The sequence below is a fragment of the Panthera pardus genome, unplaced genomic scaffold, assembly GCF_024362965.1.
Source record: "Panthera pardus isolate Hobbes unplaced genomic scaffold, ASM2436296v1 HiC_scaffold_24, whole genome shotgun sequence".
In the NCBI taxonomy this organism is placed as follows: domain Eukaryota; kingdom Metazoa; phylum Chordata; class Mammalia; order Carnivora; family Felidae; genus Panthera; species Panthera pardus.
In genome coordinates this window covers 47,434,350-47,459,913 of record NW_026526810.1, presented here as the reverse complement: position 1 = coordinate 47,459,913, position 25,564 = coordinate 47,434,350, and the positions used below count along the sequence as shown (strand labels likewise).

General features: G+C 41.5%; 1 protein-coding gene across 1 annotated transcript in view; it reads right to left on the bottom strand.

The window, feature by feature from the left end:
- Nucleotides 1–25,564, bottom strand: part of SHC4 (SHC adaptor protein 4) — a 130,802-nt gene that overhangs the window by 88,675 nt on the left and 16,563 nt on the right. Inside the window, exon 2 of the mRNA XM_019442170.2 lies at nt 2,235–2,305. Within this exon, the coding sequence (XP_019297715.2) occupies nt 2,235–2,305 (71 nt within the window). The remainder of the gene's footprint in view (nt 1–2,234; nt 2,306–25,564) is intronic.

Sequence of the window (25,564 nt, the reverse complement as noted above, 5' to 3'; positions counted from 1 at the left end):
TAAATTTTATGTGACACGTATCTTATTACAATAAATAATAGTTCTGCATATTTAGCAACAGAGAAATGCTCAAGATGGTAGAAATAGTATCAACTATTTTCCAGATTTTCTATAAAAATCGCTGTAAGTTCATGTATGAGAAAAAGACCAGAAAGTTATCCAAAACACAAAATGTGGGTAGACATTATCTTAGGTAAGATTCTGAGTGATTTTCTTCTTTCATATGTTTCTGTATTTTCCAAATAGTTCTAAGTAACCATAGGGTATTGTTATACCCAGAAAATAAAATTTTAAAGCCCAGCCCCGGGGCAGATGGTAACTACACTTTGGTGAGCACAGCATAAAGTGTAGAGAAGTTGAATCACTATGTTGTACACCTGAAACTACTGTAACATTGTATGTCAGTTATCCGCAAATTTTTTATAAATATAAAAATTAAAAAATAAAATCCCACCCCCTACATCTCTATCCCCTTACCCTGCTTTATTAGTACAGTAATGGCACTTATTACTACATGAAACTATATTGTATATTTATCTGTTTCCTTGCTATAGTCTTGTTCCCCCAGCTAGAACATAAACTCCCTGAGGCCCGACACTTCTGTATCCTTAATTCTTGAGCAGTTTCAGGCATTTAATGGGAACTCCATAAATATTTGAGTGAAAGAAAATGAGTAGATGAATGAACAGAAAATCGGTCATCCTCAGGTAAAGACAGTGGGCATTCCTTAGTCCTGTGCCCCCATTCCAGGTACCCGGGGTGGCCACTCTCTTCCTCCCATCTGTAATCTGCTCGGCATCAGAGGAAGGGCTTTCTCCAGGTTAAGGATTGTGAGGATGAAAATAAAGCCTGGACACATCCAAAGTAGGGCTAATAGAGGAGAAAGTCATATAGACACCAGGTCACTTGCAGGACAGTTGAAGGGACTGAGAAAGAGAAAACTCCAACAAGAAGAAATGCAGCTATCTCCAAATCCCAGGAGGTAGTCAGGTGGAACCATGCATTTATTCAATAAACCTCCAGTGAGCCTCCTCCAAGTGCCAGGGACTGAGGTGGCCACCAAGAGTACAAAACAAAAGTAGAATTAGATTTCATCTGTGAGACTCCAAAGGAAATACTGAAGGTTGTTGGGGAACTTGGGAAGACAGATTTGAATGCATCACAGTGAGTCCAAAATAGCATTTCCTAAAGAGCATTTCATGGAATGCTAGGGTTCCGTGGGATGTTCCTTTATGTTACGTGAAAAAAGGACTCTGGAACCATGTGAGTTTAGACAATCTTAAGATAGACTTTTTAAACTACTGCACAGGGCTTCTTGGGGTTTTTAATATTTTGGTGGATACTGCCACTCTCCTAAAGAGCAATAGGATTCCTTTTCCCAAAACTTTGAATCACAGGACACCTTTTCCAGGCCTACAGTTTCATGGGATGAGTATTAGGAAGAGTTACCCTCTCTTCATAATGAGAACATTCACCTTTGGAAAACATGGCCCACAACCACAGATGCACACGGTAGCACCACACAGAACAGACGCCCAAGGCTTCATCCTAAATCACTCACATCAACCCAGTGCTCTCACCTCTTCCCCTCACCTCACAATTACCTCACTTACCAGTGAGAGCATTCACTTGTTCCTCTTTCCAGTCTTGCCTTGAACTTGACCTTAATGAACCATGCTTTGTATTTCTGCTTCTGACTTGTGCTCTGTGTAATGACTCGGTTCTTCCCCTACACTGTCTAGGGCCGCCCTGGGTAAGGCTCCTCTGGTTCAACCCTTCCATGCAGCTCACTGTATACAGAGGAGGAAGAGTCAGACAAGGAGTAAGTGGGTTCTCATGTCTCACAAATGGGGAGAACTTGGGATTTCTGACACAGAAAATTCTTCCCCGGTCTTCTTTCCAGCTACTTCTTCAACATGTCTGAGATTCTATAATGTTCAATTTCCAGACATAATCTTAAGTACTTTTGGTACCTGGGAAACCAGCTATTTCTATGACTGCATCATCTTATCAGTTATTATAAGGAATGCAGATGCTCCATGACACAACTGGGAAATCTTTCACATGATGAGACAAACCCACTCATCCAAGGTCACTGGGCTATTTCCTACCTTCCAGCCATTCAAATAAAAGCCCATGGTGACTTTGGAGGCTTGCATGAAATACCTGCAGGGAAAACCTATTATGACTTCAAACCACAGCACTCAAAAGTCTGCCTTACTTTTTTCTCTTACCTTGTAACTTGCGTTCTCATTCCAAAATCCAGTGACCTCATTGACTGTAGCACTTCGATACAGCCCATGTACTGGAATAACAAAAACAAAACAAAACAAAAGGGTAAGTAGGAAAAAAGCTAGCACGATGACATTTCTCATCTTCTAGTGACTTCCTGGGAAACACCTTAAGTCAGCTTCTGATATCAAGTTACATTCTCACACTCAGTCTACCATTGATATTTCTGACCATTAATGGGCACATGCCTTAAGTTTCAGTTCAGTTATAAAACATCAGCTAAATCCAAGCTATGATACCAGGAATGCAGCTAACAAAGACAATGTGAGTTCATTGGTGAAGAGCATGGGCTCTGGGGCCAGACTGTGTGAATCTGAATCCTAGCTCTGCCACTTATTAGTTATGGAACCTCAGGAAGTTACTCGACTTCTCTGCATTTCAGTTTGTCACTGATAAAATGGGAGATACTATTAGAATTGCTATGAGTTAATTTTTTTCCACATGGGTGAAGGTCTTAGGACAGCACTGGGTACCTACATGTGCTCAATTGTTATGTGAGGCAAACACTACAGCAATGGAGAATCTTCTGAGGAGATAAAACAAGCATATAAATGCATAAATACAGAATTCAGTAATAGAAGATCTTCCTTTTTCACAAGATCATTTACTAAAAGGGTTCAAGAAAGGAAAAAAAAAAGTCATTTCCCACACTAGGAATTAGTAAATTTACCTTGAACATGGAGTATTAGAAAAGGAATTGTGCCTTATAAGCTAAAACATAGCTTATATGTCCTGTGGCAGCAGTGAGAACCATGATAGGCTATGGTAGGAGAGGGAGGTGTTGGTCAGTGTGTATGTGAGAGAAGCCTCATGTCAGCAGCAGTATGGAGGTGGGTTATTAGTGAGGATGTGCCTGTCAAGGGGGAAGTAATGAGAGCCCACACCGAGGAGAGATGGTGGCAATAGGAAGGAGGGGATGAATTCAAGTGACATCACGGAAATAGATACTACATGATTCGGCAGTTGATTTGATCTAGAGAATAAGAGAGAAGGATGAGTCAAGGATGACTCAGACGTTTCCAGCCAGGGTAGCAGAGGGAACAGTGATTCCATTAACAGAAACAGGAAAACCAGGAGAGGGGAAGATGATGAGTTGGTTTGGGACCCGTTGACTGAAAGACATCAATGGGGTATCCAGGAAATGACAAGCCTGCAGTTGAAAATTGGATTCTGGAATGGTAGAGAAAAATTAAGCCTAGGGATGCAGACTTCGTAGTCTTCTGTGTAGCTTTGCCAAGTGAGGCTGTGGGAGTAAATCCTCTTAGCAGAGCCTTAGCTGACGAGGGAGAGTGTTTCTCTGAGAATGAGCTTGGAAATGTTATGAGAGCCAAGCGGTCTGATTGAAAGTGATCTGTCAGCTCCTTGGAAATTACATGCTTCCTGTTTAGCTTTCCTTTGGAAGTCTTCCAGGCTCCCTCTGCTTGGAAATGGCAAGAGCACTGTGGAAAGATGGCAGGATCTGGGAGGGTGGGGGCCTTCCCAGACACTTCTTGTAGTATTTCTGAGCAAATTCTGCAGATTTAGCATCCTAACAGCAGGTCAGTCTACCAAATGTTGCATAGCCTGGTGCGGGGGAGAGGACCCTGGCCAGAACAATCACCTGGCCATTCTCAGTCAGATTCCTGTTTGTCACATTCTTCTTGGGTCTCCAGTATTGACACACAAAAACATTTTTGAACACTTCATACCAATCACACCTAACTTCCCAAGGCTTGAACACCGGGGAAGTAAGTGATGTCTGGAGAGTTCTGTTCAATAACCCATAAGACTTATTAGGGAGGAAAGCTAGATTTAGGGGATGTGGTAGAAAGCCCATCTCAGAACTATCAGGAAAGGAGATTTAAGAGTCTGAGCTCCATGTCAAGGTGCATTAAAAAGATTGTTTCCATATCCTCCCTGGCTGCTCCAGCTTTTCATGCCTCTCAGTGTCTTCTTCCATTTCAAAACGTAGCTCCTGCTCCTATGTTTTCTGTACCCCTCACCCTAGAAAGAATGAGCTCCCCACACAGGTGGGATATGGGTCTGGGCTGATCTCCAACTCCCCCAGGAGGCTGCGTCAGTACAGATGTGCAGGGCATCTTCAGCTGTAAATCATCAATTTAAGATGAGGTGATAATAACCAGCACACTTTTGGGAAATGTAAACAAACACCAAATTTTTCCACTTAAATTTTCAGCCAGAGTAATTTTTTCAAAAATACACCTTAGGGGCACCTGGGTGGCTCAGTCAGTTGAGCATCTGACTTCGGCTCAGGTCATGATTCCAAGGTTTGTGAGTTCGAGGCCCATATTGGGCTCTGTACTGACAGCATGGAGCCTGCTTGGGATTCTCTCTCTCTCTCTCTCTCTCTCTCTCTCTCTCTCTCTCTCTTTCTCTCTCTCTTTCTCTCTATCTGCTGTCAATGCAGATGCCTTCTTCAGATTCTCTGTCCCCCCCTCCCCGTCCCTCCCCTGCTTGCTCTCTCTCTCTCAAAAATAAATAAAACATTAAAAAATACACATCAGACCATGTCCCTCCATTGCTTAAAACTTCTGACATTTATTATCAAAACAAACTTGTTACTATAAACCCCCAGACCCTGCATTTTCTGGCCCCTGCTTACCACCTCCTCAATGTCATCTGTGTCATTCTCCTCCTATATACTTCGTCGCCACATTGGCCTTCTTTCTATTCCTCAAATACACCCAACTCTTTCCAAACACAGGGACTTTGCACTTGCTGTTTCCTCTCCCCTCATTGCTATCTCTGCCTAGTTCTTCTTCATTCTCTAAGACCGACTCCTTCTTATCCTTTAGGTTTTAACTCAAATGTCACTGCCCCAGAAGCCCCTTCCTATCACCCTTCATCACAGCCTTCACTCATCACCTTCATGCCACTGTTTTTCAGGTTTACTTGTTAGCTTGTTTGTTTATTGCTTGTCTTGATTCCTTTGACTGTAAACACCATGGTCAGCACTGTATTCCCAGCACCTGGGATAGTGCCTGGGATATGTTGGTACTCAATAAATACTAGCTGAAAGAATGAGTAAAGCTTCTATTGCTCAACTCCAACAGTATCTTTAAAATGAGCACAGGGAGAGAAGAGACGGAGGAAGGTGAAGGTTTGACTGGTCTGTCATCCTAGGGGATAAATGAGTCCAGAAGAAATGAAGACTCAGAAGGAGACTCAGGAGTTATAAACCAGGATGATACCTTTGGAAGACTTCTGGATTTCTTTGTCATTTCCTCTGTTTATTAATTTTGTTAGTCCCCATCTTAGAGACTGACAACAAACAGCCTTAATAGAAGAGGGTTTGTAGTGAAGTGGGAGGCTGGGGGGAACACGCACCCTTCTCAGGCAGTTTAGCGGCAGTGGGAGGGGAGAGCCCTGGGTGATAAAGTGGATGGTGGGGACTTTAACAGGAAGGGAGAGCAGACTGTATATCAGACAGGAATGGGAAAAGAAGCAAAGAGAGTCAGGTGGAATATGGATGCTCCAATGCCAGTGAGGCTTAACACTCATGTGAGGGACAGTGTCGTAGTAGGGGCAATTCTCAGTCCAGTGAAATGAATCACCAATGGTGGGATTTGGGTTATCAATGAGGAAAGGGGTTTTTACTGGAGAGAGAGAGAGAGAGAGAAACAGGGAGAGAGAGAATCTTCTAAGGCTTTGTTCTTAATCACACTTCGTGGCAATAACCACCTCGTTGCTTCCTTCTGAGACAGACCCAGGCATTGCTTCCAATCCCCTTTCCTTCACTGAAACCTCGGTTTTGTTCCATACACTTGACTGTCAGCAGTGGCACAGGTGACACTTTCTGCCAGCCTCACTGTGATAAACTGAAGTTTCTGAAGACACAGGAGTCATGCCTGAGGAGATAGGACAACAACTACAATTCCTCTTCCACCATGAGTGTGTGTGGAGAAAGCCACTCTAAGCAAAATAGAAGGGAGGGAATCGATGCCTGATTTTTCACAATTAACCTGGAGCCCAGAATGGACTTGGTCTTCCCATGAACTCACATAGTTCATTCTACTCAGAAACCATTACTATGAGGAAGCAGGGAAAGGGCAGTACATAAAAAGAATCCATCCGCTTTCTTTGTTTAGGTACCTGATGACTACATACGCAGACAGTGGTTGAGTGTCAAGGCCTGAGGAAGGAGAAATTTGGTCTGTTGGTTTAGGTATAAACTGGGAATGACGATACCTCTCACTCATTTATTAAATGTGGATCTGAATAAGATATGGTCTCTGTATTTAAGAAACCCAGCCTCATAAGGATAGGAGAATCATGAAAGAGATGATTTATCTTCTCTTTCTATGAGTTGAGTCATTATTGTTAATTCCATTTAATAGAAGAGGACATTAAGGTCTATTAAAGGGAAGTGCCTGGCTCAGTTTCATTTATTCAGTGAGACTGAATCGGGGTTTATTCCAGAGTCTGTAGCCCATTCCTGGGACTCTGTGTGTAAGCCTTGTATAACAGGAAAAGAAAAAACAGAGAGGGTCATTGAGCTGGCTCCCACTGACTCTTCCTTTGGTCTACTCAGGTAGGTAACAATGAGATGAGCCTGGGGGCCATGGTAGTGAGAACAGAATGAAACCAGCTTCTTCTGGGGACCACAGGAGGTGGCACATGAGACAGAAGACACTCCCTAATTCATGACCCCGAGAGGACACCGAAGACCTTTATTAGAGGCATACAAGCTTGGTGAGAAAGTAGCATAGCTCAGCAGTGCTCAGACAACCTTCCCATTCAGCACCTGACAGACAGCTTACCTAACTCCCAGCCCATGCTCTCTCTTCATGCCCCAAGGCAACAATAATATTTTTGTACTGTCTGAGCTTCAACCACTTGCTCCCAGGGAGAGGTGAACAGCCTATTCATAGCTGTGTGTATCCTGGGCTTTGAAGACATTACTGGGGTTTTCAGAGAGAAGGCATGATAACTAGCTTATGAGAATTTCTCATACTGACTCTTTTACAGAATGAGGACTTTGACTCTATTACCCAAGATAACAGATATATATTCTTATATCCTCAGAAAGAATGTCTGAAGGACACATGAGAAACCATTAACAGTGATTACCTCTGGGAATGGGAGAGAGGCAGGTTTTTACTTTTCACTTTGCAGTTATAGTGTTTGTTTTCTTAGTAAGTAGGTAGTATTATTATTGGGTTTAAAAATTAATAAAGCCGAGGCATCTGGGTGGCTTAGTCGGTTAAACACCCAACTTCAGCTCAGGTCATAATCTCATCATGAGTTTGAGCCCTGCGTCAGGCTCTGTTCTGACAGCTCAAAGCCTGGAGCCTGCTTCGGACTCTGTGTCTCCCTCTCTCTCTGCTCCTCCCCTGCTCGTGCTCTGTCTCTGTCTCTCCAAAATAAATAAATATTTTAAAAATTAAAAAATTAATATAATAATTATATTATTATAAAAATTAATTATATGATCATAAAAATTATATAATTATAAAAATTAATATATTAATAAAAATAATATAAGCCTACCTTAACCTCTAGGAACCACAGCTTATTAATTATTAAGTAGGGTTAAATCCATTTTTTTTTCAATAGCATACAGTATTCCTTCCTTAGAATGTGCCTGCCTCTGTGCTAGGAGTACAGGAAAATACTGTTGAAGAGAAGGCTTTAGGCGTAGGCCCTCCATTTCATAAGACAGGGAAGAATGACACTCTGAAACCATCAGAACTTTGACCTTCATGCAATAAATGCCTGACAATAGTAGAGGCCACCAATGCTCCCCAAAAACACTGCAGGATTTTTCTGCCACCTTTAAATAACTTCCAGTTTTTCCCACTAAAAAAGGGGGGATTAGAGGGAGGACATTCTCTTCATAATCTTGAGACATTGTCTCCACTTCCTTTCTTTCTACGCATGTCTCAACTCACTATAGTAGTTCCTGGCCTCAAGACTCTACTGAAACTGCCTGAGCAAACCGACTACCTTCTCATGATCCACTCTAGAGAACCGTTTCTGTTCTCCGGTTCATCTGCCTAGGGCACTGCCATTGCTGACCTCTACCTACCTCCTTCTCTTTCCTCTGACCTTCTCTCCCTGCTTGGCTTTCATGAGAGCATTTTCTCTGATTCCTCATCTTTATCGTCTGACTGTTCCTTCTTAGTCTCCTTTGCTAGTTCCTTATTTTCACCCCTGTCTTTTCTTTAAACAATTGTCCCTTCTCTTCTCATGCTATACCATTGGTTCTCAACCCTGACTGAACATTAGAACACAAGTGAAGCTTAGGAAATTCTGATTTCCAAGTTCTACTCCAGTCCAATAAAGTCAGTCTCTACGGTGTATGCCTTCAATTATTACCTGGGCACTGATGGCACAGAGATTTCCAACACAAGTTCTTTTGCATCCTTCTGACTAGTATAATTACAGGAATATTCCAATTTCATCTCAAATTAAATATATCCACATTATACTTCCACTTACAGTTCTGATCTCAAGCAGTGTCACCATCTACCTACTTACGTGAGCCAGACAACTCAACTCTTCCCCTGCTTTTAAACCTGTCACCCAGTCAGGGGCTGAGCAGTTCAAGCTCCATATCAACTTTCTTCTTCCCTCAACACCACCTCCTGCCCCAACTTTTACCATCCTCATTTAGGCACACTCTGCCTGTCAGTTACATCACACCATGTTCAATGCACTTGAAATAAACTATATCCATTTGGCTGGCAGTAAGCAAGAGAACAATCTCTTTGTTCAACCCTGTAGTCCCAACCTAGACTTTGACCTCAATTGCCCCAGGGAAAGGGGACCTCCCTGTAAATACAAACAAAAACATAAGACACTGACTCTGACCTTTGACAGTCCAGGAGTACAGATGTGGGAGATCTTAGGGACTGTCCAATGTATTCTTTACCTGAGTTTCACCCTAGTACTGAATTTTGAACATCACCCCAGGACGACAGTCTCTGGTGCCCCACCCTCTAAATATGCTTTTTGCAATGCAGCTAACACCTTACTGAAACTCATGTCTGGCATGATATCACTCCATCTTATCCTACTCCACTTCCACTTAAAAACTTTACAGGGCCTCCATCCTCAAACAGAGCTTCTCAAACTTTATAGAACTTCAAAATCACCAGAGAAATTTAAAAAGCATATTTTAAAAAGCATATTTTAAAAAGAAGATTCCTGGGCTCTGAGAGATTCTGCTTCAGTAGGTCTGAGAAAATGCATTTTAATAAGCATTCAGGTGATTCTGCTACGGGTGGTCCAAGAATCACCCTTTAGAGAAAACACCAGTCCTCAGGAAAAGATCCAACTTTCTTAGCATAGTGGACAAGTTCCCAACTATCATCATGCAAAGGTCACTTCTTTCATGAATCCTCTCCTCTTCTCCCCCTTCCTTACCCACAGTCTTGACCACACTCCCTTTCCTAAGTCCTCCTCTGCACACTCTATGGACTTCTAGCAGACCTTTTATAAAACTCTAGTTGCCCATATGGCACTTTTTGTTAATGTGTGTGTATCTCTTTTAAAGCAAGAATGGTGTCTGTTTCTTCTTTGTATCCCCAGTGGAGAGCCTAGCTCACCAATGTTCCTGAGATGAATGAGTAAGATATAGCTTGAATAACTTTTTAAAAAATGTTTACTCACTTTTGAGAGAGAGAGAGAGAGATAGAGTATGAACAGGGGAGGGGCAGAGAGAGAGGGAGACACAGAATCTGAAGCAGGTTCCAGGCTCTGAGCTGTCAGCACAGAGTCCAATGTGGGGACTCGAACTCACAAACCATGAGATCATGACCTGAGCTGAAGTCGGACAGTTACCCGACTGAGCCATCCAGGCACCCCTGGCTTGAATAACTTTTGAGAAAGGATAGGATATGTATATAAAAATTATCATATTAGGGGCGCCTGGGTAGCTCAGTTGGTTGGGCATCCGACTTCAGCTCAGGTCATGATCTCACAGTCTGTGAGTTTGAGCCCTGCATCAGGCTCTGTGTTGTCAGCTCAGAGCCTGGAGTCTGCTTCGAGTTCTGTGTCTCCCTCTCTCTGCCCCTCCCCTGCTCACACCCTGTCTCTCTGTCTCTCTCTCAAAAATAAAGAAGCATTAAAAAAATTTTTTTTAATTATCATATTAAACATTTAGATACTATTAATCCCTTATTCAATTAAATCTTATATAACTTAGATTTCCCAAAAGACCAATCATAAAGGTCAAAAACTCATTGCTTAATAATTACAATGTTAATGATTGAATTAGTCCAGATATAAGAAAGTAGCCAGATGAGGACAAACTCAGAACAAAATGGCCTAAAAGTAGGACAGAACCCAAACTACGCACTCCAGTCCTTTGTTGCTATTTGGGAAACTAGATCTGATTTTTCACAGGAAGTCAGAGTCAGACTTTATCTGTAAGTTTTCCTAATTTCAAAAACCAACAGGTCACAAAGAACAATCCAAAAATGATATTAAGAAACAATTTCACTGTAATAGAATTCTTTTTATTCAAAAATAATAAAATATTTATGAATAAATTTAACAAAGTAAATGCAAAACATATGTTTAAAACTATAAAATATCATTGAAAGAAACTCAAGAAGATCATAATAAATGGAAAGATATCCCACGTTTATGGATCAGATTATGTTGTTAAGATAGTAATACTCTCAAAACTAATCTACAGATTCAACTCAATTCCTATCAAGATCCCAGATGGCTTCTCTGCAGAAACTGACAAGCTGATCCTAAAATTCAGAAGGAAATTCAAGAGGCCCAGAATTGCCAGCACAATCTTGAAAAAGAACAAAGAGGACCCGGATGTCCCAATTTTAAAATTTACTACCCAGCAACACAATCGAGACAGGTGTGGTATGACATAAAGATAGACACCTAGATCAAAGGAATAGAATTAAAATCCAGAAGTAAATACTCAGGTTTACTGTCAACTGATTTTTGACAAGGGTGTCAAAATAATTCAAAAGGGAAAAGGACAGTCTTTTCAACAAATGGTGCTGAAACAACTGGATATCTACATTAAAAAAAAAAAAAAGCATGAAATTGGACCACACGCCTCATACCATACGTAGAAATAAACTCAAAATGGATCCAAGACCTATGTATAAGAGTAAAAATGATAAAATAAAATAGGAAAAACTCAGGCCCTTTGATATAATAGCAAAAGCACAAGAAAACAAGAAAATAGATAAACTGGAGTTCATAAAATTTAAATACTTCTGTGCTTCAAGGGACACCATGAAGAAAGTGAAAAGACCACCCACAAAATGGGAGAAAATATTTACAAATGATATATCTGATAATGGACTTGGATCTAGAATACATAAAAAATTTTACAACTCAATAATAAAAAAAAATCTTAATAAACATAAAAGGATGCTCAATATTATCCATCAACAGGGAAATGCAAATCAAAATGACAGTGAGGTATCTCTACATGCCCTCTGAGATCGCCATCATTTAAAAAACAAATGTACCAAAAATAGCAAGTGTTGGTGAAGATGTGGAGAAACTGGAACCCTCATGCAGTGCTGATTTGGGAATGTAAAATGGTACAGTCACTAGGAGAAACAGCTGGGCGATTCCTGAATAAGTTAAACTTAAAATTACCATATGAGGGGCACGTGGGTGACTCAGTTAAGTGTCTGACTCTTGATTTCAACTCAGGTCATGATCTCAGGGTTCATGAGATCAAGCCCTGCATCAGGTTCTACACTATCAGTGCAGAGCCTGCTTGGGATTCTCTCTCCCTCTCTCTCTGCTTCTCCCCCACTCATTTTCTAAATAAGTAAGTAAGTAAATAAATAAATAAATAAATAAACAAACATTAAAAAAATTAAATAAATATATAAGTAAATAAAAAGAATTACCATATGACCTAGCAATTCCACACTTAAATATGATGAAAACTGAAATCATATCTCCACACAAAAATCTTGCACATGAATGTTCATAGCAGCATTATTCATAATGGCCGAAAAGTAGAAACAACCAAGTATCCATCAAACCGATGAATGGATCAACAAAAGAATATATCATGCATTGGAATAGCATTTGGCAATAAAAAAAGAATGAAGTACTGATTTATGCTACAACATAAACGAACCTTGAAAATAATATTCTAAGCGAAAGAAGGCAGTCATAAAAGACCACATGTCACGTGATTTCGTTTATGTGAAATGTCCAGAGCAGACAAACCTATAGAGCTAGAAAAGAGGGTTGGAAAATCTGGGAGAATGGAGGGTGGCTGCTAAAGAGTACAAGGTTTCTTTGGAGGTTGATGAAGATGTTTTAAAATGGGTGGTATTTGCACTAAAAACAATTGTATACTCTAAATGAGTGAATTGTACGGTATATGGATTACATCTCAATAAAGTTGTTACCAAGCAACAGTAACAGGCCAAACAACAATATCTGCAAGACAGTGTGTGACCCTGATGTAAACTGTGCAGGGAATATGTATGAATGGATGAATAATGAATAAATAAATGAGGCATCAGAAATCATTAAAGTTGTTTGAAGTCTTCTCCAGCACTCTTGAGGCAGAGTTCATTGCTCTTCCCTTGGGCTCCCGAAGCATCCTGGTCACACCCCAAGGTTGCATTCACCCAGTGGTGCTGCAATTTATCTTTTTAAATGTCTACACCCACAGCTGGACTGTGGGCTTCTCAAGGGCAGGGAGTGAGTCTTAGTCATCATTATCCCCAGCACCTCTTACAGTGCAATAAATGATTTATTCGAACGAAGTAGCCAAGAAATGATATTCAGGAAGTCTCAAAATAACCTGCATCCTAACTGGACCATCTGTAATGTGTTCCTTCTTAAAGGGGTATGTTGCCAGTTAAAATAATCCTGAAGTTAAGCTGGTCAAAGCCCTCCTTGTGCCAGATTTGAGTCAGTACGTGTGTTGTTTGGGAAGGGAATGGAAAGTCCTTCCCCTTATTTAGTGGAAGGGTTTTAGGAAAACCTGAGCAGGTAGACAATGGAGCTGCAGGGCCCCTCCTCTGGAACAGGGAACAATATTGGGGAGAAAGCTTAGAGGGAGTTCAGTGAGACAAGCAAGAAGACAGGCTTCAGTGAAAGAGGCACCAGTGGTCTTGGCAAAGACTGAGTTTTCTTAGAGTGATCCTATAGCACTTTTGAAACTTGCATCCAATAGCGCAAAGCAGCTGACACCTTCCCTCTCTCTACCATTCTCTGTTCTCTTGTATTTGTTTTTCTTCAGAGCGCTTATTGCTAACAACATCATGTATTAGTTTGTTTGCTGTCTGTCTCCCCTGCCACTAGAAGGTTAGTAGCAAAGAGCTAAGACTGCTCTGCTCTCAACATCTAGAATGCCACCTGGCATGCATAACATACTTTGGTTAATTGGTTAATTATACTTCAACTACACACATATACGCTTTGATTGATTGAATTGAATATATGTCTAAAAATCCAAACACATACCCTGCTGAAAGCGCCTTCTCCTGCTCCAGGTTCAAAAGCCTGACTATCTGGATTTGTTCATTAATTTGCAGTCAGGGTCTTGGCAACCAAGAGATTTCAACCCTCCGAGACCTCACTGTTTACAAAGATGAAATCTTCTAAAAGTAAGTTGTGTGTTCTGCTTGTTCTTCCAAAAGCAAGAGCTGCCTTGGCTGGGTTCCTGCCCGAACCAAAGCTGGGCTATGAAGGGGGCAAATCTTGGCACCCTTGGCCACCCTTCATCCTCTATGCTCTTTCCCAACTAAGCAGACTCCTTGGCCCACAGCAGATGGAGAAAACATTTGCTGTTTTAAAGTCCCTCAAGGCAAGCAGAGCTGATAATGTCTTAAATATATTATCTCCTGGGGAAATTTTAGAATTAAATAAGGAAAGTTTTAAATTGATTCAGAAGTTTCTCTTTGACAGTGGGCAACCCGGGATCCTGCAAATAGAGGGTCTTGGGTTCTAGAAGCCCAGATGAGCAATAAAGATTTCAGTCTGGTTGGTACTTTGATGACACTCTAATATACTAGGATATGAGCTATCTACAACTGGCCAAAGAAAGCTTCCAATTTGTCTGAAAAAAAGTGCCTGTCGTCTGTGGGCGAGGAAAGTATGACAGCCATCCGCATCACATGAGATGGCTAAGCTGTGCCGCATACCAACAGGCCTACTCCCATTGAGAACCCCTCACACACGGGGATTTTGTTGAACTGAGAGAGGTTTCATCTCTGCCTACAGACTTTAGCACAGACACAGTACTCAGCTGGAGGTCATCCTTCTGGCAAAAAAAGCACACTGAGAACTCTTGGAGGGCTACGACCTGTGGACCTCTCGCAGGAATAACTTGACACCCACGTGGGTGGAGATTCCGGCAGCTCTTTCTGCTTCTGGGCATGGCCAGAAGCACCATCGGATATGCGACCACGTGCTTTTACACAGAGATTTACACTGTTTTCACAGTGTTATCTCATTGGATCCTTGCGATAAAATTATGACAGACCCTGAGTAAGTGTATGATACTCCTTTTACAGATGGGAAAACTAATTCTTAGAGGTTTGGTGTTCTGTTCAAGGGCCACAGAGCTGGTTAATGGAGAAGAAACCAGGTCTCTTTATGCTTAAAGCTGTGATATGTTGTGTTATCTCCCTGACCTGGAGAACTTTACTATCTCAGGAAGACTCTAAGCCCTGCATCTTTCAAAACTGCAAGATAGTAGCTAGTGTGTTGGACACTGACTTAAGAGATCAGTACCTCCTATCGATGTGGCATCTGCTGACAGCAATTCCCCCATGGTACCTGGGTCAGGTAGGAGTTTTTCCTGTGATGCTTACCCCTCCACCCCACCCCCGAAGTGTCCCATGCTCCGTGATGGGTATAGTCTGGGAAGATATTTAAAATGCAGATGAATTCAGGAAACTGAAAACCCCTCGATTAAAGATACTACACTGTGTCTCTCCTCCACCCACCCACTCAAACCCTCATTCTAAGTAACAAGGAGCTGAAATTACTCTATCCCTAATACCTAGAATACTGCCTGGCAGACAGCAGCCCCTCAAAATATACTTTGGTTGATTGAATTGAATAGGTTTGTAAAAATCCGAACATCTACCCTGCTGGAAGTTCCCTCATCTGCTCCATGTTCAAAAGCCTGAGTATCTGGATTTTTTCATTCAATTTTTTTTTTTTTTTTGACATCAAGAAGAATGGTAAGGCCAACCATCCTCCATGGGTGGTAGATGCTTAATCTCATAGTGACTTGAAGAGCGATTGCCGTATCCACCACCTAAGACACTAAGTACTGTGCTTCATTCCACACCATGTCAATCATCCTCTGCATTTGTTGGAAAACAGGAATTGCATTGTCCAAAGGTGAATTCTCCTTGAGCAAAATATTCTCGATGTGCTCTTTGCAGAAACCTCCTAAGGGTGTGGTATCTAATATTCCATTTTAATGTTTATCAAGATTCAAAAGCTGCACCCAATAGCTTTGAGCTAAGGCCCTGGTGGGGAGTAACCAAGTGTTAGCACTGTGTCCCAGTCTCCTAAGAAACTTTTAAGAGATTTTTATCACTGTGTAGGCCTAATCCTAGGAGATGGGAATCCTGTTTTCTATTGTTCTTGGAGAAAGTCTCTAAAGTGGCTGGACTGGTTCCTCATAATGAAAATGAGAATTAGAATACTGGCCCTACTCACATCAGATGCTTTTGTAATACTAATTGACGACGCTCTCCTGATGGACCCAGTGAAATCCCAGGTTGTGTCAAAGCATTAATACATTCACAAGAGAAGTCTTAACAGTGCTGCTTACAGGAAGAACAGCTGAATAATTGATCCCAACAGCCATTTAACTAGAGACCTATGGTTTAAAAAGCAAGTTTCTCTAAATCACTGGAAGACCTTCATTCTTCTGGACATTTTATCCTTCCCTTTTGTCTTCATTTAGCTACTTCCTCCACTCCTTTCTTTGTGTATGTGGGAGTTATTAGGGCTGTTGTACAAGTACTTCCAATTTTTTGCCTTCCTGGTACATACTAGGGTCACTCTTCTCCTGCTCCTTTGAAGTTGGTGCAGCTCCTGACTTGGCCAATAATATTCAAGTAGACTAACACTTTGAGAGCGGTTTTTCACATATCCTTTCTCCTGCCATTGGAGACTTCAGTCCGGGTCCCTAAGGGAGAATAACACAGAGTAGAGCCCCCCAGCCAATTTGCTGTGGACACATGGTATAAGCAAGAAATAAACCTTTTTTGTCAAAGCTGCTGGAAAGCTGGGATTGCTTGTTAATGGAATGAGCTAGTCTATCACAACTATGATAGTAACCACGAAAGAGAAGAAGGAATATCCCAGAGTTTAGGTACATGGGCTTTGAGAGTTAAGCAGGTCTGAGTTTGAATCTCAGCTTTGCATGTACCAGCTGTGAAGCTTGGGGCAAATCACTTTACATCTCATCTCACCCTTATCTATAAAATAGGGAAAATAGCTTATCAATTCCACAGGGTTATTACAAGTTTCCAATATGGTAATGCACGTGTGGTGCTGAGCACAGTGACTGGCACATGGAAAGGGCTCAGGAAATGACAGTGACCATACTGGAATGACAGTGTTGTCTTTCCTGATCCTCTTCAGTTCCACCTGCTTCCTAGTTTGGGGAGCTGATGAGTAAATCTCAACTACTGTGAAGGGACTCAATCAAGACTACTCTTTATAGGAGTGTGATAAACACCACGATGCAAGGTTCTATGGGAATGTGTAGGAGGAGCTGAACCCAGCCTCAGGGAATTGGGGAAGATTTTTCAGAAGAAGGGATGCTGGTATGAGTCATGAAGGGCAACTAAGGAGAGGTTGGAGGAGAGATTTCCAGGCAATGAGCATAGCATAGCATGGTAAGGGCAAGAATATGGAGTGCTACAAAAATACCAAAGACTTCAATATGACTAAAATCCAGAGACGTAGTTAGTTGTCTGCCCACACAATTCAGTGGGCTCTTGGTAGGCAGAAACTGGGTCTGATTTACTTGCATTTTTAGAATCTGGCACCATACCTGGCACATAGTAGGATCTCAATAAATGTTTACAGAATGTCTGATGATTATAAACAAATTTTAGGCTACTCAAGCTTAAGCGTGATGCCAATTTCTCCTCATTCTTCCATAAGTTTCCAAACAACACTTCTACCCAGCCCACTTCTCAGACCCAAATAAATACAAGCTAAAAATATAGCCCAGGTCATGAATCATAAATGAGATGGAAAAGCAGTGACTCACAGAAGTTAATCTGCTTCCCAGGAGAGTGTTCCTGGATGTCCTTTGCTCTGAAAGGTGAGGCAAAATGCCAGCACCATCGCTGCATGGATAAAGCTAATGTAATTCCCAGACCTGCCATTGGGCACCCATCTGGTATTCTAAGGCTCCCATTCAGAGGGGCCAAGGGGCAGCAGCCCTGTGCATCCCACACAAGACAGCAGAGGGATGGGCCCAACACAGAGGCTAACACGTGTGTGCTCAAGAAAATGGTATAGGGCCCTATCTACTGTCTCAGTGGTCCAACATGTGCACCATCTTGTTGGCTACGGCCTTAATTTGGTTACAGCTGTAGCCAAGGCAACACCTGTGCAGAATGACTTAGCAGATGACCAACCAATTATGTTTGTATCTTTGTTTAATTAAGTTGGGAACTTTAATTATGACAGTGTGTGTAGGGTCCCTTCTGCCAACCCGTAATCACTTAAAACGTTACATCTTTGGGGATTTAAGACCTTATTTGTCAGTTATGAGCTCCTTAAAAATATTAAATAAATTATACCCTACACCCTCAAATCACAAAAATCCGACAGCCTTCAGTATTTCGGGGCCTAGAGGTTTTGATTAAATCAAACTTTATTGGAGGAATACTACACACTCACAAACAAGAGAATCTGCAAGTACCACTAGAGTGGAACAAACTTAACAGCTCCATCAAACTCTCTCTTCCATCCCCTTTCCCCCACCCAGCAGTGTCTGTACCCACCCCCCCCATTTTAGAGATTCAAAGACCCTTAAACTTTTGCTCCTGCCCCTACCTATCAAATTAAATCTCACTCTCAGAAAAAAAAAAAAATCTGAAATCTTAGACAGCAGTATATATATATATATATATATATATATATATATATATAACTAAATTACTATTAAAAACCATAGATATGACGTAATTAGGTATTACTGGAAAAGGCCAACGTTTTTGTCATCAGTTGTCATACTTAGTCAAATATGATGTCCCCAGCAGGAGCATTTGTATATGGTGGTTTTAGTCTTTCTGGCTCTCTAGGATTATAACCATGCCTGGTGTGTGGTCATGTTTGGAGGCCATGGTGGCCAAAGAACCTCATTCATACTATCCTTTTCCTCTAAGTCACAGCACTCAAGTCCTCCATGAATGGCTGGTTGTTCTGCTATGCTGAAACCACAACTCCCATTAGTCAGTCTCCCACATGATGATAAACTGCTGAATGACGTCGTACTAGTTTTCAGCTTTTATGATGTCTCTGAAAAAGAAGCAGCCGCCAACAATATGCCTTTGCAGAATTGCAGCCCAAATGTTAATCATCTCTCATTACACTTCTTTTTACTTGAAACACAAGGGTTTTCTGTAGCTCAAGCCAGTGAATTCTGACTCCTGATAATATGACTAAAAGGACATAAGAGTTTAAGGAAATTTAGAGATAATCCATTCAAACCCCTCTACTTTTCAATGGATAAAAAATTAAGTGGCTTATCTGCTGTCACTCAGCATTTAAAGGGCAGGCAGAGTAGAGTCCACTAAAGACACACAAAAAAAGTTGGAAACGTATAAGGAGAACCAGATGAGTATGATATGGTAGAAGTCAAGGACACACAGAGTTTTTTGGAGAAAGAGACTGTTAAGCGAATTCAGGGCAGTGAAGATGACCAATAGGTTAAGAGGCTGGAAAATGTCTCCTGGAATTTGCAAACAGTTGGCTTTAATTGTTGGCTTCTGTTGGTCAATATCAGTAGAGTAGAGGAGTAGAGGGCAGAGAGCAGGGGATTGAGAGGGTGATATAGAGGGGAGGAGTAAACCAGAAAGCATAATGCTTTGTTTTTATTTTTGCTTCAAGAACTTTATATTTTAGCAACAGAGGAAAGATAAGCTACGGAGAGGAAGTTATTTAAAAAATGGGACAGACTTGCGCATGCTCATATGATAGAAAGGGTGACAATAACAGGAGAGCGGAAAAGGATGCAAGACCGCAGCCCCCGGGGAAACAGAAGTGGAGACTATCCATGAAATGTGTAAGTCCTGATTCAAATAAGTTATTATAATAATGAGTCAGATTCTTCCAAGTGCCGGAATCAAACAGCTTTCAAAAGTTGGAAGAAACATTTGCCCTTTTCATATGTCTGGATACTATTTGGGGATTCTTAAATATTCTTATAACCCCTCAGGACTGAGCCTATGTTTGTATAAATGGAAACACTGTTAGGATGAATGGCACAAGCCTATGACTTTAGTTAACTGTAGGCTTGCTTCAGAATTAAATCTAAGGGGCATCATGATGAGGACTAAAAAGGGATGACCTAATAAAAGTCAATCTTTTTACAAAAACAAAGCTCTAGACTCACAAAACCTTTGCACTGGAAAAAAATATTTGCCCCATCCCCTTATTTTCAAAGCATTTAAAAGACTTGAATAAGGTCATGCAACATCACAAAACTCTAAACAGGTATAAAAATTTGCAAATCTGTTAGCTCTATCACACACATCAAGTTCCCAACAAATTCTAACATAGATTTTTGAACTAAACTCAAATAATGCCTTTAGAAAAGTCACACCTTCAGAAAGAAACTCAAATAGAAATTCAGATTCAATTCAATGCTGATTTTATAGCTTGTACTCTTTTTTTAAAAAAATCTCAGCATCTTTAGCTGAAGAGAAAGAAAAAAGTTCAAGGAAGATCTCTATTTTCCTTTAAAGCCCATTAGCACGAGGTAGATTATTAGTACTATTGGTTATTACATTAAGTAATGACTTTCTATGGGGTGCCTGGCTAGCTCAGTCGGTAGAGTGCGACTCTTGATCTTGGGGTTATGAGTTTGAGCCTCATGTCAGGTGTAGAGAATATGTAAAAATAAAATCTTAAAAAAAAAGTAATGACTTTCTACAAGGATATATAGTTCAATTTAACAATTCAAAGGATAGGAATGTGAAGATTCGAGGGGCAGGGAAAGTCAAGTGGTTAGAGCCAATAATGAGGAGTCTAGTTCAGGTTTGAAATTCTCATGGAAATCAAGAAGTTTCTTTTCTTCCCTAGCCACTAACTACATTTCAAACTTCCAACTATTGCCCTAAATACCCCTGACCAATGGCATTCACGAGTACACAAATGGGAACCAAGAAGAGTAGGTGATACCATGCAGATGGCTCTAGGCCAGCCATTCCCATAGTACCTGAAGAGGGTCTCTGTTCATAGCATCATTTCCTTTAACATTCTTCTGAAATCCCACATCCTCCAGAAGGTCCTCTGATGCTCCCACTGAAGAGCTGGATGCACAATTCAACCATTACCAACAACCCTCCTTTTTAACAGTCTGAACCTACAAACTTTGAAACGGTCCAGGGAGGGGCTGATGTAAAACTCTGCACAGCTTTGAGTAGAACAATGTGTGGTGATCTGCCTTTGTCTCAACCATCTAAAACATGAGCTCCTAGGAGGCATGTCCTCAATGCAGGCAGAGACTCTGGGTTGCCTACCTATATCCTTTCCCCCTTTTCTCTTTCCTCCTTTCTTCCTTGCTAATAGAACCCCCAATGTGCCCAGCTTCAAAACCACCGTTACCCAGCTTCCTGTGAAGGCAGGAAACCAGGGAGATATAAAAGGATGTCATCAGGTAGGACTTCAAGGAAAACTACTTGTAACACAGCTAGGAGGTGCCCCATTTTTGTCTTTGCTCTTCCTTCTTCCTACTGCCTGGAAAATGCTCCCATGCCACAACCTTGAGTGAGCCTGAGGATGGAAGGCGTGTGCTAAGGAGGCCAAACAGAAAGATGGAAAGAGTCTGAGTTATTGATGACTGTGAGACCACTATGTGGCCTCGACCTACCTACCTATGGACTTTTTAACATGAGTGAAAAAGAAAGCCTCTGTCTTGTTTAAACCCCAGTTATTTGAGCCTTTGTGATAACCTAATCCTAAGAGATACAGAGGCCTTTTTAACCCGTGCTGTGCAGATGGCATTTGAGGAGTCAGGGTTCCTCTGCAGTTCACTTCTGACCAAGTGATAGCTCTGTGAACAGGTTTTAGACTAGAATCAGTTCAGTAGTTCTTCAGCAGATTTTCCTATGTACCAGGAAAGTAACACTTTAATCCCTATTATAAGAACGTAGTTTATAAATAACACCTTAAATGGAAGTGTCCCACTTGACAATGTCAAATGTCCTAAACATGGCTGAGAATACAGAAGCAAGTGACCAAAGAGATTTTTTAAAATTAGGTCAGGGGAGCCTGGGTGTCTCAGTCATTTAAGTGTCTGAATCTTGATCTCAGCTCAGGTCTTGATCTCATGCTTTGTGAGATTGAGCCCTGTGTCTGGCTCAGCATTGACAGCGTAGAGCCTGCTTGTGATTCTCTCTCTCTCCCTCTGTCTCTCTCTCTTTGTCTCTGCCCCTCCCTCACTTCTGTGTGCGCAGTGCACACACATGCACACTCTGTCTTTCTCAAAATAAATAAATAAGCATTTTAAAAAAATTAAGTCAAAGACTAAAGCTTATGCTTGTCTTTTTCTCTTAGGAGAGCATTTCAGTCCTTCATTCAGAGCCCATTTGCTCTTGATTCAGATACAGTGTTAACAGGTCATCCTCTCAGGAGGCCAGAAACTCAAACTGAAATGTTGGGAGTCTCCTAAAGACAGGCTCCCTGTCAAGAGCAAACAGTGCCAGCTGGCTGGACACAAGGAATCTGAAAAATTGTGGATATATGGACATATAAATTCAAGAAGCTCAGCCATTTGGAGACACAGTGTGCAGGGGCAACCAGCTCATCACAGTTATTAGCTCCTGTGGGTATGTCCTGGATCCCAGAACAGCCCCGTGACTGTTACACTTGATCTTGGCCAAAAGGCCAAGAAGTCATAGTCCCATGACTGTTAGAATGGACCATTTCCATCAGAAGAAAAAAGAGGTTATATTCCAATCTGTTCCCATTCATAGGCATAGACCCAAAAAAGTTGAAAACTCATGTCCACACAAAAACTTATGCATGAATGCTCATGGCAGCATTATTCATAATAACCAAAAAGTGAAAACAACCCAAATGTCTATCAATTGATGAATGGATCAACAAAAATGTGGTGTATTCATACAATGGGAAATTATTCAGCCATAAAAAGGGATGCAATGCTGACGCATGCTACAACATGGAAGAATATTGAAAATAGTTTGCTAAGTAAAGGACGCCAGACACAAAGGACCACCTATTATGTGATTCCATTTATAGGAAATATCAAAAGTAGGCAAATCCATTGGGACAGAAAATAGATGCATGGTTGCCAGGGGCTGGAGTGCAGGAATAGGGAGCTTACAGGTACCTGGCTTCTTTTTGGAGTGATAAACATATTATAAAACCTGATAGTTGTTATTGTCTCACAATTCTGTGACTATATTACAAACCACTGAATTGTACACCTAAAGTGTTAATTTTATGGTATGCAAATTATATCCCAATAAAACCATAATAAAAAAAATAAAACATAGATCTAGAGGAAAAAATCTGGCATTTCCTCTCAAAAAAAAATTTTTTTTCATTGAGTTATCAACCATCTCTGAAGAGAAAGGAGCATATAATCTTCATTATGCAGAGGTTTCCACGTAAAGTATTTTAAGTTTTAGAAGACTGACTTCTAAAGGGAGAAGCTTCAGTTATCTGAAAAAGTCAATGATTTCCTGGTGATGTCAACTAAATGAGTTGACTGTATCAGGACTCCTATTGGTGGGTGTTGACAGTGTCTGTGGGCACCTCATTCAGAAGAAATAGCTCCCCTCTTAACTCACTTGAACAGTTGGGCGATGACTCACAGACTTTCTGTCCTTTCCCTCCCACAGGGTTGTTCAGTGTGTGTAGGAAGCATTAACTCACTAGCAGGTGAGCCACCTCAGAACCTTTCAGGAAGTCAGCAGGGTATAAATCATAAAAAAAATATGACCCGTGAGAGTGCACATTATGCTTCCTGGAGTCCTCTGGGATCAATCCTCATGCCCTACCAGGACCCAAGGGCCTCCCACAGCCACACCCACGTCCTACATCATCATCCTTCCAGTACCTTATCCCTCCACTCCCTCCCCTCCCCCGCCCCTCTTCCTCCTTCTTTTCTCAGGTAATAGCCTCCTTAGGAAATCAGATTCTTATATTTTACAAAGGGAGACTTGGAAGTTTGCCACACATCCCTGGCCAGAATCCCTTTCCTTTGCTCCATGTTGGAGTTTGCCACATGGCTCGCTCCCCCACTCCTCAGTCATCTTTCTTGCTCTCTGTGCACACTATGCACATTCTGTCCACAAATCATTCCTACCACTGGACTAGGCACGGTGACACAGTGCTTGCAATCTCAGCCTTCATTTCCACAGAATTTTGCAACTTGTTACGGCTCATCATAAAAGATGAAGAATGTAAGATCTGCTGTTGAATAAAGGTTTCTTTGTTTTTGAGTGAACAGCTTATAGCTACTCCAGATGGGTTAACATATTTTTTTAAAAACTCGTCTCTGTATTTAAAGGGATTAAGAAGAGATACTTGAAATAACTTAGACGTGTCCTGAGAGTCCAGCATTATGTAGACAGCCATGTGTTGGCTCCCATGAGCTGTCTATCCATGATGCATATGTTGGGGAGTCGGGGGGGGGGGGGGGGGAGGTGCAGTCAGAGGTACTCTGAAAAGTTTTAGACATTTATTCCAAACTTTCAAGACTTCCAAGAAATTTTCTTTTCAAATCAAAAATTCTTTCCAAGTATGTCTTCATTTAGCCAGAATAAGTATCTTTAACATCATTTCAGAAACCAAAAGAAAACCAGCACCAAAATAGATGAGCCTCTGGTCAGGGTACTCCCTCCATCCCCTGAAGGCTCCTTCCCTGGCTAAAGTACCAGGCTTAGTGCTCTCCAGCAAAGTCACTCAGTTCCAGTTCCATGGGCAGGAGAAAGCGGACCCTGCCTACCAGGGGATATTCCTCCACAGTTGGCACCTTCTTTCATCTGTTCAAGGGACATCACATACAACTAGTTCAACTTCTAGAAGCTGAGTTGAAGTTGAATGGTGAACAAGACATAAAGACCCTAAAAAAATAACGTTTCTAGCCTTAAATAAGCTCATTGGCTCACTATAATGTCAGTAAAAGATGCACACCATGGATGTCTGTGTGGCTCAGTTGGTTAAGTGGCCGACTTCGGCTCAGGTCATGATCTCATCGTTCATGGGTTTGATCCCACATCTGGCTCTGTGCTGACAGCTCAGAGCCTGGAGCCTGCTTCAGATTCTATGTATCCCTTTCTCTCTGCCCCTCCCCTGCTCTCACTCTGTCTGTCTGTCTCTCTCTCTCTCTCTCTCTCTCTCAAATAAATAAATAAACATTAAAATAAATTAAAAGATACACACCAGAATTTATTTAATTCCAATGTTATCATCTAAGAAAAATACATCAGACAAAACCATAGGCTTTGCTTTCTAAAACAGTATGCATGCTTACCTTTACAGATACACACCTATATATTGGGGTGAGTTGTGGCAGGGTAGCTAATCTTCCTTAAAACCCTCCTACTTTGCTGGGGAAATGGTCTGTCTTGATGGATGCTAGCATCTCCAGCTACATAAGAAGTGGAAGAGCGTACTCCTAGATTAAGGACCAGGACCCCTTGTACTGGGAGCCCCCACCTCCAGCTTTGTACCAGTGAGGAGAGCAGCTGAGGAACAGAAGACAGCAAGTTGAAATAGCATAGCAAATATGAAGTTCTCCTCCCAGGGTCAGGAAGTCAGAGAATTGTCTTTCAACAGAAGAGTGGCCAGAAGTGTGGCCGTTTCTCTGGGACACTATGCTGTTCCCACGGGATCAGCACGTAGTGATGTGTGAAGGTGCCCCCGTCTACCAGTCAGAGGGGAAAAAGCACATTGCACAACAGTGCGCATACTATAATCTTCACCTGCATCAACAAGTATGTTTATATGTATATATAAATATGCAATGCTTGGGGCACCTGGGTGGCTCAGTAGGTTAAGCATCCGACTCTAGATTTTGGCTCAGGTCATGATCTCAGGGTTTGTGGATTCGAGCCCTGCAGCAGGCTCT